The 21,776-nt window shown below is 46.1% G+C and overlaps 1 protein-coding gene across 2 annotated transcripts in view; it reads right to left on the bottom strand.

The window, feature by feature from the left end:
• Positions 1-19,987, bottom strand: part of USP43 (ubiquitin specific peptidase 43) — a 62,394-nt gene extending 42,407 nt beyond the window's left edge. For both annotated transcript variants that reach the window (XM_027131056.1, XM_027131057.1), the window contains exons 1-3: positions 19,330-19,987; positions 8,105-8,236; positions 245-348 (exon numbers count right to left, since the gene is read on the bottom strand). In XM_027131056.1, coding sequence (XP_026986857.1) covers positions 245-348; positions 8,105-8,236; positions 19,330-19,833 — 740 coding nt within the window. In that variant the 5' untranslated portion in view covers positions 19,834-19,987. The remainder of the gene's footprint in view (positions 1-244; positions 349-8,104; positions 8,237-19,329) is intronic.
• Between the last annotated feature and the right edge of the window lie 1,789 nt (positions 19,988-21,776).

The raw sequence follows: 21,776 nt of genomic DNA, 5'->3' as shown, positions 1-21,776 counted from the left end.
CGTGTGCAGCAACGAAGACCCAACACAGCCAAAAATAAAATAAAAAACACACAAAAATGAAATACTGAGGGTCAGAGACAATAGAAGTTAGTGGTTGATTGGGATTTATAATGGGAGAGAGAAGGGTGTTTATGGTTTCTGTTGTTTTGTAATCTCGGGGTAAACCTGGCAAAGGGAGGTTAGTTACCAGCATAGGAGTTTGCTGAGCCCTTAAGGACAGATTCTAAACACACCCCATTCTTACCTGTACTGTGCTTGAAAGTGGCTTTGCACAAAGCTTTGGCCTAGAGGAAGCTGAGCTGATGGCGATGGGAGGTCCTCGGAGGTCTTCCTGGCTTCAGGCTGAAGCTGCAAAGAAATGAGGAGAGGAAGCAAGATCAGATGTGCCTCTCATCACTCCACTGCGTTCACACCAGCGAACCTACACCTCCTCCTGGGTCCTCAGCACCATTCTATGGACCTAAACCTGCAGAACCAGGACCTTCCATGTTGCCTTACCGTAATCCGCCTCTCCTTCAATCCCTGGACCTCCCCAATTCCAAGAGAGACAGAGACAGAGACAGACAGAGAGAGAGGAGAGAGAGACAGCGGGAGAGAGACTATGAGAGTGTGTGTGTGTCCGTGTGTGCGCTGAAAGAGCAGGAACCTTGGTGGAGAACCCCGTTCTTTACCTCCATCCTTCTAGGCCCCCTGTGTCTAGATGCCTTCTGTACATTTCACTTGGGTGAGCTGCCATCACTTCAAATACATCCACACCAAATCTGCCCATCTTCCACCTGCTAAGCTGTTTCTGTCCACATTTTCCAGGGAGCCAGTCTTCACACGAGCATTCTCTTTCTCAGACAGACCAGGTTTGCACCTTAGAATAATGGATGCCTGAGCCTCCTCCCTCCACAATCTGTCCTATTGTATCCTTCTCTACATTCCCTTACGTATAAGTGTCCTGTTGCTGCTGTAACAAACGACCACAAACTAGTGGCCTGAAACAACAGAAATGTGTCCCCTCACAGGTCTCGAGACTGGACATCCAAAATCAGCATCACGGAGCCGAAACCAAGGTGTCAGCAAGGCCGCACTCCCTCTGGAGGTTCTGGGGGAAAGTACGTTCCTTGCCTCTTCTACCTTCTGGTAGCTGCGGGAATTCCATGGCTTATGGCCACATCACATCCGTCTTTAAGGCCGGCAAAGAGCCAGGAGAAAGGACCACAGGGGAAGTGTTTGGGGAGAAATGTACTGATGTCTGAAATTTAATTTAAAATGCATCCAAAAAAAAAAGATGAGAAAAAGATGGAGTGATGGGTGGACAGACAAATGGATAGGTAGATAAGTACACGATAAAGCAATTTTAGTAAAATGTAAATTATAGAATCTAGGTGGTGGGTAGGAGATATTCGCTGTATAAGGAATTCAACTTTTCCATGTTTGAAATTTTTCATAATAAAATTTTGGTACAAATAAGACTGACAAATACTAAGAAGAGTCAGTCCCACTATTTCATTAAACCCAATTTGACCAGAATACGGGATGTACAAAGGGGAGTAGAAAACAGAGCTAGAGAGGGAGTCTGGTACCATGTTGGATGGGGCCTTCAATGTCCTAAAGAAGATTCCTGGTTCAGTAAACAGCATAGTACCAGGGTTAAGGGTTAGACGCTGGAGTCAGACTGCTGGGGTTCAAATCCCTGCACTGGTACTTAGCTGTGAGAGTTTCTCAACCTCTGATCCAGCTAAATCAATTACTTAAACTCTTTGTTCCATGGTTTTCCAATTTAATAAAGGGGTAATGAACGATAGTACCAATGTGCTAGGGATATTTTGAGATGAAAAGAGTTAATGTATATAAAACACTTAGAATAGGGCCTGGCACACAGCAAGCGCTGTGTAAGTGTTTGCTGTTGTTACACGAAGGCGAGTGTCTAGTGGGTTTTGAACCTAAGCGGTGGCTACATGCACAGAGACACGCTATAACCTGACAGGCGTGGGCACGATGAAGGAGGGGGCGTCTGGAGTTAGGACACAAATCATGAGGCCCAAGGGTCCGGGTGCCAACAGGGTGAACTTGAGTAGGAGCCATGAAAATAAAAAGGAGGTAGGAACTCAATCAAGACACCCTGTGCGCACAGCTCCTAACTGAGCACCTGCTGGGGAAGGAAACGGAGACAGAGGGAGGGAGACACAGGGCCAGCTCCAAGCTTCCAGTCTGATGCCTGGAGAACCACTTTTCGTTAACAGAAGAGGGAAAGGCAAAAGGAGAAGTGGGTCAGGGGAGGAGGGGAGGGCAAGCCAAGTTCGAGGCAGAGACACCTACGGCAGGTAACTGAAGGGCTCGGAGGAGAGAGAGAACTTGGGTACAGAGCGGACACTGGCATCTGGGCCTGCTCAGGATTGACCCTTCTTCTTTGGGAGTAGCCTCAGTCCACGGGGAGGTGGGGGAGGCTCTTTCCTCGGGGGTCCTGTCCTCCCTTACCAAGAGACAGGCAGGCACATGACCCAAGCTAGACGGATGAGATGTTCCTGCCCTGCGTGTCAACCATGGGCAGAGTGGCCCAAAGCCTGCAAACACCGACTCTAGTGTCCAGGCTGGAGGATTGAGCTGTTCCTGCCACTGAGACACCCTCACCCCAGAGCTGTCTGGTTCTTGATGGTTCCAAGCCTGGTCTTCAGCCTCCCCTTCGATTCTGCACACTCCCCCTTGGCCTTCCAACTAATCCCCTTCTTGTTTGAGTCATCTGGTTGGCTGCCGTTCCTCGCAACCAAAGACCTCACAATAATCTGGGCTGCTTCTGCACCCAGACGATAAGGCAGCATGCATGGAGAGAGGCTGTGGACGTGACCATCCAAGGATGGGTATGGAAAGTGAAAATCCTAGACAAGGCTGGGTAGGAGGCAGCAGAGGGTCACTCACGAAGCATGGTCTATCAGGTGAGACCCGGCTGGCGCTACCCTGCTAACCAAGTGACCCTAAAACCCTCCCTGAGCCTCATTCCCATCTAAAAGGAAGAGGACTATTACATCCACCTCACGGAGCCATCATTTGAACGAAAAAAGATGTGGGTATCCTGCCTGGCATATAGTAGGTGCTTAATAAATGTTAGCTTCCTGGTCCTCTCCCCACCCTCATCCCTTTCTTAATTCCGCAAGAGTGGCGTTTCCTGTACGATAAACTACCCAAAAGGTTGCTAGTGTCACAGTGTCTACAGGATAGTAAAAGGATGCCCTATTCACCAGACAAAAACATTTATCGTTGCATTAACAGAGAAGAAAGCGGTCCTTATGTTTTCTATTCTAGTTTCAAATAAATCGAACTACATGGCTTTCATATGTTTTGAAACAGAAATAACCTCAGAAAGAAAAATTGTTCAGAGTTACACAGGGGACAGTCCCTTTCCTTCTTGGAAACAGAAAATGAAGTTTGTGCCAAATAGTCCAATAGCTCTGCTCTTTCACCTTCAAGCGTTCACAGCCAGGCCTCCGCAGGCAGCCCGATTTTCTAAGAGTGAATTTCAGGAGAGGTTTTGACCCCAGACAGAGAAAAAGATCTTTTCTGGTTTCAATCAGATCAAATGAAGAGTGGGCCAAGCTCCTCTCTTCGACCAACAAGCACCCCTGGTCTTGCTGGGTTGTGGTGCCCCCCTGACACCCTTAGCCATTAAAGGAACAGAAAGCAGCCAGCGTGGCTGAGAACGATGAGCAAGGGGCCGAGGGGCCTGAAACCAGGTGGAGTGATTGGTGGGCCAGTCAGGTAGGGCCCTGTCAGCCGCATAGGAGTCCGGATTCTGTTGTAAGTGCAACAGGAAGCCACCAGGGGAATTTAAGCAGGACAGTGACGTGATCTTATTTCCTTTCTGAAAAGATCACTCTGGCTGCAGCGTGGAGAACATATACATATAGTAGCGGGGCACATTGGAAATTGGAAGACCAATTAGGGCTGCTTTTATGTGGGTTTTGAAGTTGTTACGGATTATTGGCTTAAATAAACTCAAAGGCGTCTTAAAGAAAGGTTTGGGGGGGGGGCGGTGAACTGTGGTTGGGAGCAAAGGCTCCAGAGCAGAGGTTCTCAATGGGGAAACGCTTTTCCCTCCCCCCACCAGGGGACATTTGGCCATGTCTGGAGACATTTTTGCTTATCAATCACAGTTAGGGGTACCACTGGCATCTGGTAGGTAGAGGGGCGCTACAAATGCTACAACACACAGGACAACACCCCTCCCAGTAAAGAATTACCCAGCTCCAATGTCAAACGTGCTGAGGCTAAGAAGCCCTGTTCTAGAGTTGAATTTTCTAGATCTGGATCCTTGCTCTCCCACTGACTTGCTGTGTGACTTAGGGCAAGTTACTTAACCTCTCTGTGCTCTTTCTCATCCTTAAGTCCAAAGCCTTTTCCTGCCACAAAGGCACAAAAGAGGAAGACTGAAAGGTAATTGGGAAGGCTGTTTATCCCTCCTACTTTCCAGGTAAGAAGCACTGCCTGGCACAGGACAAAAAGCTTGTTGTTGTTGGTTTTTGTTTTTTTTTTTTTTTTGGCCATGCCACACAGCTTACGGGATCTCAGTTCCCTGACCAGGGATTGAACCCGGGCCATGGCAGTAAAAGACTGGAATGCTAACCACTAGGCCACCAGGAAACTCCCAAGAAGACTTTTCTAGATGCAGCCAGAAGGAAGAGGCACCCAGGTCTCCTCCCTCCCTCTGGTGGGAAACAGAAGGCACAAGAAACTCGGGATAAGGAAAGGGATCCAGCACACTGGCTTTGAAATAGACAGACTCAGGTTTGATTCTCTTTCCACAGGTAGAAGTTGAAGGACCTTGGACAATTTAACCTAAATTTCCATTAACTGTAATATATGAATTAACCTTATTATGAGTTACTTATTCTTATCCTTATTATGAGTTATCAAATATTAAAGCATGATAACTACTTAATTTATTCAACCATTCAGGGGTTTTATCGAGTGTCTCCTATGCATCAGTGAAATAAGTCATGAAAAGCATCATATGAAATGTCTGGCATGTAACACACTTCAATAAACAGTATCTCTTTTTTTTTTTTTTTGCAGTACGCGGGCCTCTCACTGTTGTGGCCTCTCCCATTGCGGAGCACAGGCTCCGGACGCGCAGGCTCAGCGGCCATGGCTTACGGGCCCAGCCGCTCCGCGGCATGTGGGATCCTCTCGGACCGGGGCATGCACCCGTGTCCCCTGCATCAGCAGGCGGACTCCCAACCACTGCGCCACCAGGGAAGCCCCATCTCTCTCTTTTTAATACATCATTCTGATTTCAAAATGTGTTCATGCTAAGATTATGGAATACAGTGTAGTGACACGTTTGTCATCTCAGCATTCCTTTCCAACGTGCCCCAGCTCTACAGAAACCTTCCTTACCCATGCGATTTGGGTGGAGTTCACCCCACAGGCATGGGACCCATGTGCCCAATCAGAATATTCCATCCTGCTGGCCACCTGCCCAGGAGTGGACATGTGAGTCACGCTAAGACAATCGGACTCTTGCCTGGGCTTTTTCTGGAATCCCAAGTGAAAAAGGCTCTGTGAGCACTGCAGGGGCCCCTCCTGCCACTAGATGGGCAGAGTCAGTCTGAGAATGAAGAGAAAGACAAGAGATAAGGAGACCCTGGATCCAGCCTTAACTGAAGCTGGATCAACCCTTGGACTCACAAGTTCTAAAAGACAATAAATGCCCCCTCCTTAAGTTGGACCAAGTTGCAACTAAAAGGGTCTGAATTAGATAAACAGAAAATCATCGTACGTATAAGAAAAATCACCCACAATCCCACAACCCAGAGAAACCACCATAACCTTTAAGTGTCTGGTCCTCCCAGGTTCTGTTTGGTGAAGTTTTTGCTTTGTTTCGTTTGTGTGTTTTGGGGGTGAATGGAGTGGTTCTTTTTATTTTTCTATCTTTTTGGCATGCGGGATCTTAGTTCCCCAGCCAGGGATCGAACCTGTGCCCCTTGCAGTGGAAGGTGAAGTCTTAACCACTGGACTACTAGGGAAGTCCTGGGATGGTTCTTTTTAAGATAAGGAAACAGGCTTTCAAGCCAGACCTCCCTTGGATTTGAATCCTGACTCTACCTCTTCTCAAGCTGTGCTGCTTCAGGAAGGTTACACAGCCTCTCTTGATTCTTGGTTTACCCATATATAAAATGGGGATAATAACTCTAACAACACCCCGCAAATGATAGTAGCTACTCATACTGTGTATAACACTCCAAGATGTGCTCTGAGGAGTACAGAACACTGTACAATCATTATCTTCCCTGTTCCATGCATTGGGCAACCTGCTGTCTCAGACATGAGTACTCTTTCTGCAGCTCTGTCAAGCTCTTAGCTTCTACATTATATTGCTGTTTAAAAGAGGTCTATTCTTTATTCAAGACATATATGGCTATGCCCTGCTTTTCTTAAAGTTGCCGCTTGTCATTTTTAAAAGGGAAAGAAACAAAGACAACAGCTGGCTGTGTGGACAAGTTAAGAAAACAAAATGACTCAGCTTCTTGAGCCATTTTATCTTTAAATAAACATCGTATGTATTTAAGGAGTGCAACATGACAATTTGATACACATCTACATGGTGAAATGATTACTTCAGTCAAGCCAATCAACATATCCGTCTCCTCATGTAGTTACCTTTTATTATGTGTGGTGAGAGGGCCTGAAATCCACTCCCTTAGCAAATTTCCAGCACTCAGTATGGTATTATTAACTACAGTCCTCATGCTGCACATTACGTATCTCGATTCATTCATCCTACAAACTGTGACTGCCATTCAATCTCCCCGCCATTTATTTATTCTTTTATCTTTAAAATTTATTTTATTGAATATAGTTGATTTACAATGCTGTGTTAATTTCTGCTGTACAGCAAAGTGATTCAGTTATACATATATGTCCATTCTTTTTCATATTCCTTTCCATTATGACTTTTCTCAGGATATAGAATATAGTTCCCTGTGCTATACAGTAGGACCTTGTTGTTTATCCATCCTGTATAAACTAGTTTGCATCTGCTAATCCCAAAAGCCCAATACTTCCCTCCTCCAACCCCCTCCCCCTTGGCAACCACAAGTCTGTTCTCTGGGAGTCTGTTTCTGTTTCGTAGATAGGTCCATTTGTGTCACATTTTTCCATTCAAACTTTATTACTCTAGAATAATGGTCTCTGAGCAGATAATGTAAGGATGGGAAGGTAACGGGGGAAAGATTGAAACACTTCCAAAGGGCTTTTTAATTGATTCACGAGGGGGATGGGAATAAAATGTCCAGAATTCAAACAAACAAACAAACAAAAAACAAGCACCGCCGTTCTTGTAGCTGCATCTGGCTCAGTTTTGAGACACATAAAAAGTAATACGCGACTGATTAATTACCAAAGCTTGTGAAACATTTTTTAAATTATAGCAGATTATTCATGGATATTGTTGTAATAATTCTGCTCACTCATGGAATCGTAACTTCACTCGTTTTTACTTTCTTAAGAGAGAGATAAAAGGATAGGATTCGAGTAGAACCCATCACTGATCTTTATTTAGCAAAGCCCATAGAGAACACAGCTGATTTATCAACTAGCAGTGGCTACGACGAATGATCGTAGGGCTTTCTTACTCCCAAAGGTTTGAGGTTTCATCCAAATCTGGGACTGGTGTGTGCCCACATGTCAAGATCATCCATCCTGTGTCTTGAAAAAAAAAGATTGGGAATCGCTTGCTCTGTAGGATAAGTAACTGAAAAAGCAAGGGTGGAGTTACAATGGAAGCATCTAAAAACAATAAGCAATGGCACCCATGGACTCAGGTGACCAAACTTTTTGGACAAAAAGGAGATTTTTTTTTTCAAACTTTAAACCAAACAGAAACCCTATTCACCGTGTCACTGGGATTAAAGAGGATGAGGAACTGCAATGGGAGGAAACGTCTGGTCTAAAACAAAAGGGGCAAAGAGGAAGAAGCAGGGAACGGTCCTGTGTGAACAGCGCCCAGAATACGCAAACATCTACGGATCTGAATCTCAAGATTGAGTTTTGAAGAGCTGAGTAAACGCGCAAGGGGAAAAAAGAAAATCAAACACCACGTGTTGTTCCGAGGGCGACTGACCTTGTCGGACCCCAGCCCCCGGGCCGCGCCCTCCAAGTCCTCGTGCACACGATCCAGCAACCAGAGCAGGAACTCCAGGGCGTCGTGCTGGGAATTGCCTTGGAACTGAGAGCCATACTTGGAGACAGCGTTCTGAAAGGAACAGAAGAATGTTTACATTAGCCAAGACACGGAAGCAAACTAGGTGCCCATCAACGGACAATTGGGGACTTCCCCGGTGGCGCAGTGGTTAAGAATCCGCCTGCCAATGCAGGGGACACGGGTTCGAGCCCTGGTCAGGGAAGATCCCACATGCCGCGGAGCAAGTAAGCCCGTGCGCCGCAACTACTGAGCCTGAGCTCTAGAGCCCGCGAGCTACAACTACTGAGCTCGCGTGCCACAACTACTGAGACCACCTGCCACAACTACTGAAGCCCACACGCCTAGAGCCCATGAAGCAAGAGAAGCCACTGCAGTGAGAAGCCCACACTTTGAGGGGCAATTTGGCCCTTCAAACATCCAAATAAGGACCTGGAAGCACCAAGCCTACCCATGGTCGTGCTTCAGCCCTGACCAGGATGACAAGTCACAAACAACTTGGGGCGAGAAATGGTCTTTCCTGCTAAAGCCTGTCATTTGGAGGGCAGTGTCCCCAAATGCTGTGAGGGTTCTCTGTATAGGAGGAGGCATCGTTTTTTCCAGAAAGACTACCATTGTGTATCCTGTCCTTTGAAAACCCACAGGGTTGTCTGTTGAATATATGTATATATATATTTTTTTAATTGAAGTATAGTTGATTTACAATATTGTGTTAGTCTCAGGTGTACAGCGTAGTGATTCAGTATTTTTGCAGCTTCTATTCCATTATAGGTTGTTACAATATAATGGGTATAATCCCCTGTGCTATACAGTAAATCCTTGTTGCTTATCTATTTCATGTATGGTAGTTCGTATCTGTTAATCCCATACCCCTAATTTGTCCCTTTCCCCTTTGGTAACCACAAGTTTGTTTTCTATGTCTGTGAGTCTGTTTCCGTTTTGTTTTGTTTCTTTTTTATTTTATTTTATTTTAATTTTTATTGAAGTATAGTTGATTTACAATGTTGTTAGTTTCTGCTGTACGGCAAAGTAAATCGGTTATACATATATCCACTCTTTTTTAGATTCTTTTGAGTAGAGTTCCCTGTGCTATATGTTTCTGTTTGAATATAGATTCATTTGTATTATTTTTTAGATTCCACATGTAAGTGATATCATATAGTATTTGCCTTTGACTTACTTCACTAAGCATAATATTCTCCAGGTCCATCCACGTTGCTGCAAATGGCAGTATTTCATTCTTTTTTATGGCTGAGAAATGTTCCATTGGATGTTTATACCACATCTTCTTAATCCAACTGTTTTTTTTTAATGATTAAGATTTTTTTTAACATTTAATTTTATTTATTTTTGCCTGTGTTGGGTCTTCGTTGCTGCGTGCGGGCTTTCTCTGGTTGCAGCAAGCGGGGGTTACTCTTCGTTGCAGTGCGTGGGCTTCTCATTGTGGTGGCTTCGCTTGTTGTGGAGCACAGGCTCTAGGCGTGTGGGCTTCAGTAGTTGTGGCAGGTGGTCTCAGTAGTTGCGGCACGTGGGCTCAGTAGTTGTGGCTCGCGGGATCTAGAGCACAGGCTCAGTAGTTGTGGCACACGGGCTTAGTTGCTCCGCGACATGTGGGATCTTCCCTGACCAAGGCTCGAACCCGTGTCCCCTGCATTGGCAGGCAGATTCTTAACCACTGCGCCACCGGGGAAGTCCCCAATTGTCCGTTGATGGGCACTTAGTTTGCTTCCATGTCTTGACTAATGTAAATAGTGCTGCTATGAACATTGGGGTGCGTGTATCTTTTCAAACTAGTGTTTTCATTTTTTTCTAGAAATATACCCAGGAGTGGGATTGCTGGATCACACGGTAGAATGTTTTGATAGAGTGATCATCGCTCCTCCCTGAAGCTCTGGTCCTTGGATTGCTGAGGGGTACGCTCACCTGGCCCCCCACCCACACCCTCAGTCTATTTCCACACTGTCTCTCTCTGTTCACCCCAAAGGTGGACAGCTTCTTGTCCCTCTCTCTCCACGGTGGTTTCCTTCATTCGCACGGCATCAGCTCTCCCCTTTGAGAACGACCACATGGCCCAGTGAAGTGGGCTTCCTTAAATACCACGCATGTGGTTCCCTCACTGCCTCTTCCTAAAATGAATGAAACTTGAGAAGTGCAAACATCTCCTTCTGTGGTTAGATCACAAAATGTTTGGGCCAGTCCTTAATCCCTTTAATAAATACTTATTTGTTGAGTGTCTACTAGGGGCCAGGCACTAGTCTAGGGCCTGGGGCTACAACACCCACATTCCTGTGCCCTTCATGCTGTCCTGTTAGACAAGGTGACAGCTTTGTCATTTTCTGGGTAAATGCATGTTCCAGCTTTCAAAAAGTTTATTTCAAAGGGTAATATATGCACCTACTTAAAAAAAAATAATTCAAAATATAAAAAGAACAGTAACGAAAAGTCTTCCCAGGCCTGGGTGCCCCTCCCCTCCCCAGAGGGAGGACACTTTGAACATTTTCTTACGTAGCATCCTTCCAGGGTCTTTTTTGTGCAAGCACGAGCATCTGAATGTAAGCAAACCCCCTTTTCTGTGTGAGTGCACAAGGCAGGCCTTGTCCCCTGTAGGCCTCTCCTCTGTTCATGCCCACCCGAGGTAGCTGTGTGAGCAAAGCTGTGAACCCAGCAGATCTCACCAAGGCCAGTCTAATCAAAGGCCCTGGGCTTTTCTTCTTTTCCTTTTTTTTCATCTTTCCTTGAGACTTAAAGGAAACTTTAGGATGAGCCGAAGTGAAATCCAAGATTTAATTAACTGAAATGCTGGTTCTGAGTCTTTAGTTGAAACACACTAGCCTGGGTGCACTGGAGGGTCTAGGCTTCTCTGCACTTTGACCCCCAAGCAGGGCTGCCCAATTAGCAAATAAAATGAACCTTGAATAAGCAGTAAATAATGGTAATATTTGTGGTATAAGTATGTCCCAGGCAATATTGGGAATATATTTCTACTAACAAGTTATTGTTTATCTGAAACTCAAATGGAGCTGGGCATCATGTATTTTACCTGGCAACCCTACCTCCCAGCCTCCCTCAAACCTACATCCTTAGTACTAACATTCAAGCCCCTCCGGCTTGAAATCTCTAAAATCAGCTTAGTGTCAGGGTCCTCTTGCAGGACCCTGTGTCAGGGTCCTCTTGCAGGTTCCATCTCACACCCACATCAATCAAGCATTCTGAGTCTGCCTTCCCAACTGTTTCCATCCCACCCCTTCACCAGAGTCCCATTCCCACTGCTGAGTCCTAACTCCCACTGATCCAGACTGCAACACCTACCTCGAGGGGAGCCCGGCCCCCAGCACCTCCCCCTGACCACCCACTGCCTGCAGGACAGGACAGACCCTTCTTCCCACAGCCCAGCTGGTAATGTCCTGTCCCCACCCAAACCCTTCCCGACTCGCTGACTCACCACCTAATAATCCAGATTCCTCCAGTCTGGCCCCATCCATCACTCACCACTCCATCTCATGTTTCAAAGCTCCAGGTAAAGGAGCCACTCGGGTGCCCCAAACATACTTTCCCACTTCTATGGGCTATACCTTTCCTTATTCTTTCTTCCATGTGAGATCCATTCCTCTCCTGCTAATCAGGCTGATCCTTTAAGACTGACACTCTTGTCTTCTTAGTCTGGCCATAAAGCCACACAACCTTTCCAGAAAGAATTTGACAACTTCGAGAAGACAGACAAGATAAGGCCTCAATAATGTCCCTCTTTATAAACACAGTGATTCCACTTTAAGAGGTTTAGCCTAAGGAAATGAGAGATCCAAGCAAAGATATCTCAAAGTTATCTGGGGAGAACTTACTACACACTTATACCAGATGGCCTTAAAAATTATGCTTCAGGAAATACTAATGAGAAAAGAAGATAAATAATCCTGTCGTTAAAAAAAAAAAACAGCAAAAATGTATATTTGAGATTTTAAAAATATATTTATAGATAGAAAGGTAAAAGACCAGAAAATGTATGGCAAAACATTAACAAACGGTTATAGAAAGATGGGACCACAGGTAATTTTCTTTTTCATTTTAACTTGTACATTGTGAATTTTTTTAACAGTGAACACTGTTCTTTATTGGTCTCTTCCCAATTATAACAGTATCTGTCAGGTATTTTACAGAGTTTTTTAAGATAACTTTACCTCCTGATTCTACAGAAAACATTCCCATAGAAAGTCTATTGAAATGTAACTAGAACTGCATGAAAGCTAAATCCTTGGGATTTAACTTGGGAGAGATGAATGGCAATATTTGGTATTTCTACCCTGCAATATGGCATAGCTCTATCCGTGTGTGTGTGTGTGTGTGTGTGTGTGTGTGTGTGTGTGTGTGTGTGTGTGTGTGTGTGTGTGTGTATTTCTTCCTCTCACCACTGATAATTTATAACATATTTGTTTTAAGAAGCAGTCCTACTTATTTCATACATTGGGTTGGTTTTAGGTACGAAATCTCATTTTTATATGTTTCTAAATGGGTCTTGCTTTTGACTGTGTTGTACCTGAACCCATTAGCGACAGCCATCATTCTAAAATACGGATTTCTAGAACGATTTAGTAATTTTCCTTCTGTTCAATATATTGTTTTTTCCATTTCCACTTCATGTCTTACTGGTTTTGTCCAGAATTTCCAAAACATACAAGTGATGAAGGTATCCTTGTTTTTAAAAAGCAATGCCTCCGCCGTATCGCTTGAGGCCTACTGTACGTCTAAAATTGTTAGTCTAAAATTGATCCTTAAGCACGTGAGCTACGATAAATTCCAGATGGCTGAAATTCTTAATATAGCCAGAGAAAAACTAGAAGTACATAACATAGAATGTTTATCAAAAGGTATGAGATAAATAAATCTAAAACTTTCCGTAGGGAGGAGGAGAGAGTTGGGAGAAAATATGTGCAGCAAATATGACTAGAGTTAAGGAACTTACAGAAACAAGAAAAAAGAACATTAAGACCGAGGCAGAACGGACAGACAAACGACATGAGCAGACAATTCCAAGAGCAGTCTTACAACTAGTAAAAAAAAAGCACAGAAAAATCCAACACCTCACTCCTAATCAAAAAAACAAATGTAAAAACAAGATGCTATTTCTTTTTGTTCAATAAATTAATAAGAGAGAATAACCAATACTTAGGAAAATACGCATTGCTGATGTATCTACGACTTGATATAATCATTTGGAAAGAAATGTGTCAATGTGGGTACTAAAAATAATCAAGCCCAACAAAATTGAACTAAAAACTAAAAAACAATAAATACTTAAAATTGGGATGGTGATTATACAGGTACATACATGTCAAAACTCAGCAGATTCTACACTTAAAATTTTTACTCAGCCCCGAGAAAAGAAATTCTGCCACTTGCAACAATGTGGATGGACCTTGAGGGCATTATGCTGAAATAAGTCAGACAGAGAAAGACAGATAGTGTATGATACCTCTTACATGTGGAATCTAAAAAACAATTGAAATTGGAATAGCAGAAAATAAAACAGTGGTTTATCAGGGGCTGAGGGTGGAGAGATGGGACAGATGGTATGTAAGGGTACACAGTTTTAACTAGTAGATAAATAAGTCCTGGAGACTGATACATGGTACAGGCAGACCTCAGAGTTATTGTAGGTTCAGTTCCGGACCACCATAATAAAGCAAATATCTCAATAAAGCGAGTCACGTGAATTTTTTGGTTTCCCAGGGCATATAAAATTACATTCACACTATTCTGTAGTCTCTTAACACTACAGTAGTACAATGTACAATAGCATTGTCTAAAAAAAACAACCTACAGACCTTAATTAAAAAACAATTGATTATAAAATAAAATTCAAAAAAAATAAAATGGCAAAAATAAATAACTAAAACAATTTATTGCTAAAAAAATGCTGACCATCATCTGAGCCTTCAGCGAGTCTAATCTGTTGCTGGTGGAGGGTCTGGCCTCCATGTTGGTGGCTGCTGACCGGTCAGGGTAACTGGGGCAATTTCCAAAAATAAGACCACTATGACATTTGCCGCATGGATTGACCTCTCCTTTCACTTGAACTCTTAGAGGTCATTGTGGGGTTATTAATTGGCCTAATTACAATATTGTGTGTCTCAGGGAAGAGGGAGGCCCAAGAACAGGGAGAGAGGTGGGGGAACAGCCGGTTGGTGGAGCAGTCAGAACACACACATTTATTAAGTTCACTATCTTATATAGGCGCAGTTCACGGCAGCCCAAAACAATTATAATAGTAACATCAAAGATCACTGATCACAGATCACCATAACAAATATAGTAACAATGAAAAAGTTGTAGATACTGTGAGAATGACCAAAATGTGACAGAGACACAAAGTGAGCAAAGGCTCTTGGAAAAAGGGCGCTGATAGACTTGACTGACGCAGGGTTGTCACAAACCTTCAATTTGTAAAGAACGCAATATCTGCACAGTACAATGAAATGAAGTGTACCCGTCCAGTGATTATAGACAACAAAACTGTACTATAAACGATAAACTTCCTAAGACACTAGATCTTAATTGTTCCCAGAGCTAAAAGAAATGATAATTACATGACGAGATAAGGGTGTTAACCAATGCTACTATTGGCAGTCATACTGCAATACAAATGTATCAAACCAATGTACTATATACCCTACACAGTGTTATATCTCACATATAACTCAATTTTTAAAAATGGGTGCCTTTCACTGTACATAATTTATACCTCATAAAAATTGATTTAAAAAGAAAGAAACAGGGCTTCCCTGGTGGCGCAGTGGTTGTGAGTCCGCCTGCCGATGCAGGGGACACGGGTTTGTGCCCCGGTCCGGGAAGATCCCACATGCCGCGGAGCGGCTGGGCCCGTGAGCCATGGCCGCTGAGCCTGCGCGTCCGGAGCCTGTGCTCCGCAACGGGAGAGGCCACAACAGTGAGAGGCCCGCGGACAGCAAAAAAAAAAAATCAAGAAACATAAAAAGGACAAAACAGTCATCTTTGTTTTGACCATGTCGTTTCACTTCAAGGAATTAACCTTATGGAAATGATCAGAGCTGAGGACGACGATTTAAATACAAGAATTTTCAATGTAGCATGGTAGCTGGAAAATTGTACAGTACATAAACCTCTCCCTAGGGATTGGTTCATTTAATGAGATATTACACAATCATTAAAAATTAAGTTTTATAAAACATTTTAATGACCAGGAGAAAGTCTTATGATAATACTTAACTGAAAACAGCAGGATACAAAACTAGAATTTCCAATTGTTTGTACATGATTTGAAGCACATCAACACAGCAGTGATGGTTACCTCCAGGGGGTGCAGTTCCAGATCTTTTTTTTTTTTTTTTTTACATGTTAGCATTTTCCAATTTTTTATAGTTATATACATTGAATTACATCATTAGAAATCAAAGTATTATGGATAATACCATGGACAGGATTTTTAAAATGTATTTATTCATTTGCTCTTAAGTCCTACTATCACTGGGAAGCTGGGTGACTCCGGGCCCAGGGAGGGGGAACACCACAGACCCATCCTTTTTGGGTGGCTGCGCTGGAGTAACTCACTCCAGCCTGCTGGCTGCTTCTCAACTTCCTCCCTTCCTCGGTCTGAAGCTAATAATCCCTCTTAAAGACCAAACTCCTCTACACAACCTTCTGTGGCTTCTCCCAAACCCATTCTCCAGCCCCTCCCCCCAGCCACATAGGCTTTCATCAATTCATTTTATCAGGCATTTATCCTGCCCAGCCCCACCCCCTCAGTGACTGGCAGTTTCAGTCTCAGGAACTATAATGCACTTTCCCACCCTCCCATGTCCTTAGCTGACCCTTCATCCTTCAAAACTCAACTCAATGGTTCCCTCTCCTGGGAAGACTTCCTAGCCCACCTCCTCACACCACCTTCCCCAAACAATCACGTCCTCCTGCCAGAATTGCCGTAGAGCATCTTTATTTTTTATTTTTATTTTTTTAACATCTTTATTGGAGTATAATTGCTTTACAATGGTGTGTTAGTTTCTGCTTTATAACAAAGTGAATCAGCTATATGCATACATACAACCCCATATCCCCTCCCTCTTGCGTCTCCCTCCCACCCTCCTTATCCCACCCCTCTAGGTGGTCACAAAGCACAGAGCTGATCTCCCTGTGCCATGCAGCTGCTTCCCACTAGCTGTCTATTTTACATTTGGTAGTATATATATGTCCATGCCACTCTCTCACTTCGTCCCAGCCTACCCTTCCCCCTCCCCGTGTCCTCAAGTCCATTCTCTATGTCTGTGTCTTTATTCCTGTCCTGCCCCTAGGTTCATCAGAACCTTTTTTTTTTTTTTTTAGATTCCATATATATGTGTTAGCATACGGTATTTGTTTTTCTCTTTCTGACTTACTTCACTCTGTATGACAGACTCTAGGTCCATCCACCTCACTATAAATAACTCAATTTTGTTTCCTTTTACGGCTGAGTAACATTCCATTGTATATATGTGTCACATCTTCTTTATCCATTCGTCTGTCGATGGACACTTAGGTTGCTCCCATGTCCTGGCTACTGTAAATAGAGCATCTTTATTTTGTAGCACTTGTCCCCAGTTCTAATCGTGGGCCCGTGGTATTACTTCACACACATCCATCTCTCCCACTGGACCGTAAGCTCCAGGAGAGGAGCCCCAGGATCAGGTTTTGCACTCATCACCCCACATGTGTTCCATGCTCCCTGTATAGTATCTAGACACTCAGTATTTGTTGAATGAATAAATGTTTCCTCATCTGTAAAATAAAAGGAGCCCACCTAGATTTCAATCCCCAAGGTTTAAAAGCACAGATTCTGGAATCCTTCCCCACTCTCTCCAAGGCTGCCTACCAGGAAAGTTCCAGGAACCCCTGGCTTATAACACCCTTACTAACATATTAACAGTTTGATTATCCTTCAGCTCCCCGAGGCTCACAGGGAGCTTCTTGGCTCTAGGGATTTGAGAGCAGGATTTGAGAGAGACAGGAAACGCTGGTGAGTCATGGAAGGTGATTACTAATTTGGAAGACTTTTCAAGCTACTCCCGTCTCTCCCATTCCTGCAGTAACTGGATGAGAATGCACGGAGCAATAGAAAAGGTACACAGGATTACCTCCCTCCCTCCAGGTCTCTGCAAGTGAGGAATTATAATTAGCTCATTTTACCCTCAGAACAAACCCTATAAGAAGGTAGGTACCGCTAGAGTCCCATTTTACAGATAAGGAAAGTTGAGGCACAGGTGAGATTTTAGTAACTTGCTCAAGGTAACCAAGACCTTGCTCTGAACCACTGAAGGATACTGCCTCTCACATTTAAAAAGCAAATGATGCCAAAAGGAGATATTACTGACACCCATTTGACCCACTGACGCCTGCAGAACAGTGCTTCACTAGTGGAAGCAGGAGGGAGGACGGTGGGGGTTGGCATCCTCGTGGGTCACATGGCAAGGATTGCTTTCTCAGGCTGAAACTCAAGAGCGGTGATGCTTGTGGAATGAACACTGACAAGTTCCCTCTCCCCCAAGAACAACAATCCCTAGTCTTTGGGGAGCTTCAGCTCTCTGCCCAGAACTGTGGTTTTTTAGCAGGAAGCCAGCCATGCGCGTCAATTATCAGCACTCTTTAATCCAACTGGGACCCCAAACAAATGCCCCGCTTTAATCCTGGGTGAAGTGATACACATAACTTCCAAAGCCTCATGACCCTGCAGCATACCCAGTAAGTAGACCGTGACCCCAGGAACAAAGGATACAAACCCACGCTAACGCATCCTAGGGGATTTCATTCACACTAAGCAAAAGCATGCCACCTCCAATATAGCACACCCACTGCCTCTCCCAGGCCCTCGGCACAGTACCTGGCACACAGATTCTCAGCTTTCGATGGGCTTAGAATAAAAGCCAAACTCCTTACCATTGCCTCCAAAACCTTACATGATCTGGCCAACCTCATCTCCTCCCCACTCTACTCTTCTGGGCAAGAGCCACCCGAGTTTTTTTCACGCCTCCAGTTCTCAGCTCCTTCAGGCCTCTGGTCTTTGCAATTGCTGTTCCCTCCCCCTGTGGGGATTACTCCTAGATCTTGGCCTGGCTGCGTCCTTCTCATCATTCACCTCCTTCCTCCCAGACCTTGGCCTTCGAAGTTCGACTCCCCGCACCACACTGGAAACTAGAGTGGAAACCCTCTATCCCTGGTGTTAGAACAGTCCTCCGATACTTCAACTAATGTTTGCTGAGTGCAGAAACGCTGAATTCGCTCAAATCCACCAGCTCCCTGCACTCACCCGCCTCAAGCGCTGACACACTAATCAACTCAAAACAAAGGCTGTGGGCTTCCCTGGTGGCGCGTGAGAGAGAGGCATGGACATATATACGCTACCAAACGTAAGGTAGGTAGCTAGTGGGAAGCAGCCGCATAGCACAGGGATATCAGCTCGGTGCTTTGTGACCGCCTGGAGGGGTGGGATAGGGAGGGTGGGAGGGAGGGAGACGCAAGAAGGAAGAGATATGGGAACATATGTATAACTGATTCATTTTGTTATAAAGCAGAAACTAACACACCATTGTAAAGCAATTATACCCCAATAAAGATGTTAAAAAAAAAACAAAATATGAGACTATTTCCAATAGCATAATACATATGAAACCAGATTGCTTTGAATAAATTTGAATAAACTTAAACGTGTAAAAAAAAAAAAAAAGAATCCGCCTGCCAATGCAGGGGACGCGGGCCCCAGTCCTGGTCGAGGAAGATCCCACATGCCGAGGAGCAGCTAAGCCCGTGCACCACAACTAATGAGCCTGCGCTCTAGAGCCCGCGTGCCACAACTGCTGAAGCCCGCACGCCTAGAGCCCGTGCTCCGCAACAAGAGAAGCCACAGCAATGAGAAGCCCGCGCACCGCAACGAAGACCCAACGCAGACAAAACTAAATAAAAATGTAAAAATAAATTTAATTTTAAAAAGAAGCGATAATCCGAGGCTTAACTGGCAAATGCCATCTAGAGAAGTCCCCAAGAAACCCCTTTCCTGATGGAGCACCCAACGGTCCAGAAGGGAAACCCTAAAGGCCGGAACGTGGCTGCCGCCGAGCGGCCAAGGCTGGAGGCAGCCCGGCGCTGCCTACCTTGAACTCGGCGGAAAGTTGGGGCGTGTATTCGCGCGTCCAGAGCGCGCGCACCAGCGCCGCCAGCTGCTCGGTGACCTCGGCGCGGCCCGGCGCCGCCCGATAGCGCCCCAGCGCCAGGAACTCGGCCAGCAGGTCGGTGTTGCTGAGACACTGCACCACGGCGTTCATGAAACAGGTGTTGCCGTGGTTCTTCAAGCCCTGAGCTCCCGGGATCCGCGCCCCGTCGCCGGCGGGGAGCTGGGGCTGGGGTCGGGGCGGGCACTCCTCCCCGGGGCTTCCGGGAGCAGCTGGATCCGGGCCCGGGGGGCCAGCAAAACCTCCCTCCCCGTCGCCATCGCCGTGTCCCGGCTGGGGCTGGGGCCGGGGCGGCGAGTCCCCGGGGCGGGAGCGGCTGCCCAGCGCCAGCAGGAAGCGGCCAAACAGGCGGCGCAGGGAGCGGCGGCGGCGGGGCCGGGGCGCGGGCGCCCCCTCTCCGGGCGCGGCCCCCGCGCCCGGGTCCATGGCTCCCGCCGGCGCCCCTCCCGGAGCGGAGGCCCCAGCCTCCAGACGCCGGACAGACGAGCAGCCAACAGGCCCTTCCAGGCTCGGAAAGGCACCCGGGAGCCGGCTACCTGCGGGCCAGGTGTGCGGGAATCGGGCGGAGGCGGAGCCAAGGGCGGGGCCTCCCCGCCCCGCGCGGGAATCAGGCCGTAGGGCCCGCCCCGGGCAGCGCCCCGCCGCCCCCACCCCCGTCGGGTCCCGCCCCCGCCGCTCGGACCAGGAATAAAAGCACTGGAGCGCAGAGCTCAGGTTCCCTCCCACTTCCTAACCTCTCCTAAACCTACCGACCTGAATTTAACCTCTGCTCCTAGTCCGCTCCCAGCCTTCAAGCTGTGAAAGTAATAGAGGAATGATAAATGTGAACGCCCTAGTAAATCGCAAAGCCGTGGCTGTTGCTAAATTTCTTGTAATTACCTCCAGGCGAAGGTGAAAAGAAGGGAAAGGAAGGTTCCCCAGAGGGCAGCCTCCGGCGTAGCGAGAGACGCGCCCTGGGGGCGGTGAACGGGTGGAGAGTACCTTGGTACCGCTGGTTCCGCCGCAGGCTCAGGTGTGTGCGGACAGATGGCGCCACCTCCTTCCAGCCCGTCTGCCCCGCAGGGGAGGCAGAGCCTTTGCGGGACCCGCCATCCTGGGACCCGAACTGGAAGGCGCGTGTAGAAACACCCGGGATTGGTTGTGGTTTGCTTGTTTAAATTACAGACTAGGTTAGGGCGTTTATCAAAACTTGCAAGCGAGACTTGACCGTCCTCGGTTTATTTGGTGGAGAAACGGGCTCAGAGAGGTTAACGCAATGGGCTGAGGCCACACGACCCGTAAGCAGAGAAGCCGGAACTCGAGCAGGGTCTGTGGACTGACACAACCCCGCAGCTTAGATCTTTCCAGCCTCAGTATTTGCTCACCAGGAAGTTTTCCAGCTCCCGGGCGCGCCTCCCAGGAGGTCTCACGTTCACTCCTTAACGCAAAATCCCAGCTGAATTGTTGCCCAATAAGAACTGACTTGGCATTGCCTTGCCCTTGATTCCCTGGGGACCTCCCTCACGTTATCTTGTAACTGTCACGTTAATCCGGCAGTCTCGCAAAGTGAATTTCTCATCAATTTCTAGCTCAACAAGAGATTAGCAGGAGGCTTATCACATGAATGCCCTGAAATGTTACTTATTATCTGATGAATAAAGTGGTCATCATTTATTAAATATCCACCTTGATATGTCAAATAGGGCAGCAGCAGGTTGGTTACCTGATGCAGGGGGCGAAAAAAAGCATTAGGTAAAGGATAAAGAATATGCACAGAACAAAAGACTGTCCTGTGAATTAGAGACTTGAAGTGTTTATGGGAAATACCGTTATTTACGCTCCCTGGAAAAGGACACCGTCCCTGGTTGGACGGTCAATACACAAGGTCCATTCCATCGCTCTTCTAATGGTAAGCAGAGGAGAAAGATTTTATGGTTAACTCCAGAAAAACATCTATGAAATTTCACCTTTGATAATTACCCCCAAGATCCCCGACACACATTTTCTTTGAGAAAGCACCATAATTCGTATTGAAGTTTCTACTCTGTGTCATGAACGCTGCCGATGCTTTAATACATTATTTCACTTAATTCTCACAATCACTTTTTGAGCAGGTATTCTTGCTTTACAAAACGGAGTATCAGAGAGTTCAAACAAAACAAAAACCCCACCCAAGATCTGGATCCAAACCCACGTCTTGCCCCAGGCAGCTTGACCAATGAAATGCTGATTAAGAAGATAAATTCGGGGCTTCCCTGGTGGCGCAGTGGTTGAGAGTCCGCCTGTCGATGCAGGGGACGTGGGTTCGCGCCCCGGTCCGGGAAGATCCCACATGCCGCGGAGCGGCTGGGCTCGTGAGCCATGGCCGCAGAGCCTGTGCGTCTGGAGCC

The sequence above is a fragment of the Aethalodelphis obliquidens genome, unplaced genomic scaffold, assembly GCF_003676395.1.
Source record: "Aethalodelphis obliquidens isolate GAN/ISIS:26980383/991018 unplaced genomic scaffold, ASM367639v1 scaffold38, whole genome shotgun sequence".
Lineage (NCBI taxonomy): Eukaryota > Metazoa > Chordata > Mammalia > Artiodactyla > Delphinidae > Aethalodelphis > Aethalodelphis obliquidens.
The sequence above is the reverse complement of the archived record's forward strand: the minus strand, read 5'-3'. Positions and strand labels throughout refer to the sequence as shown.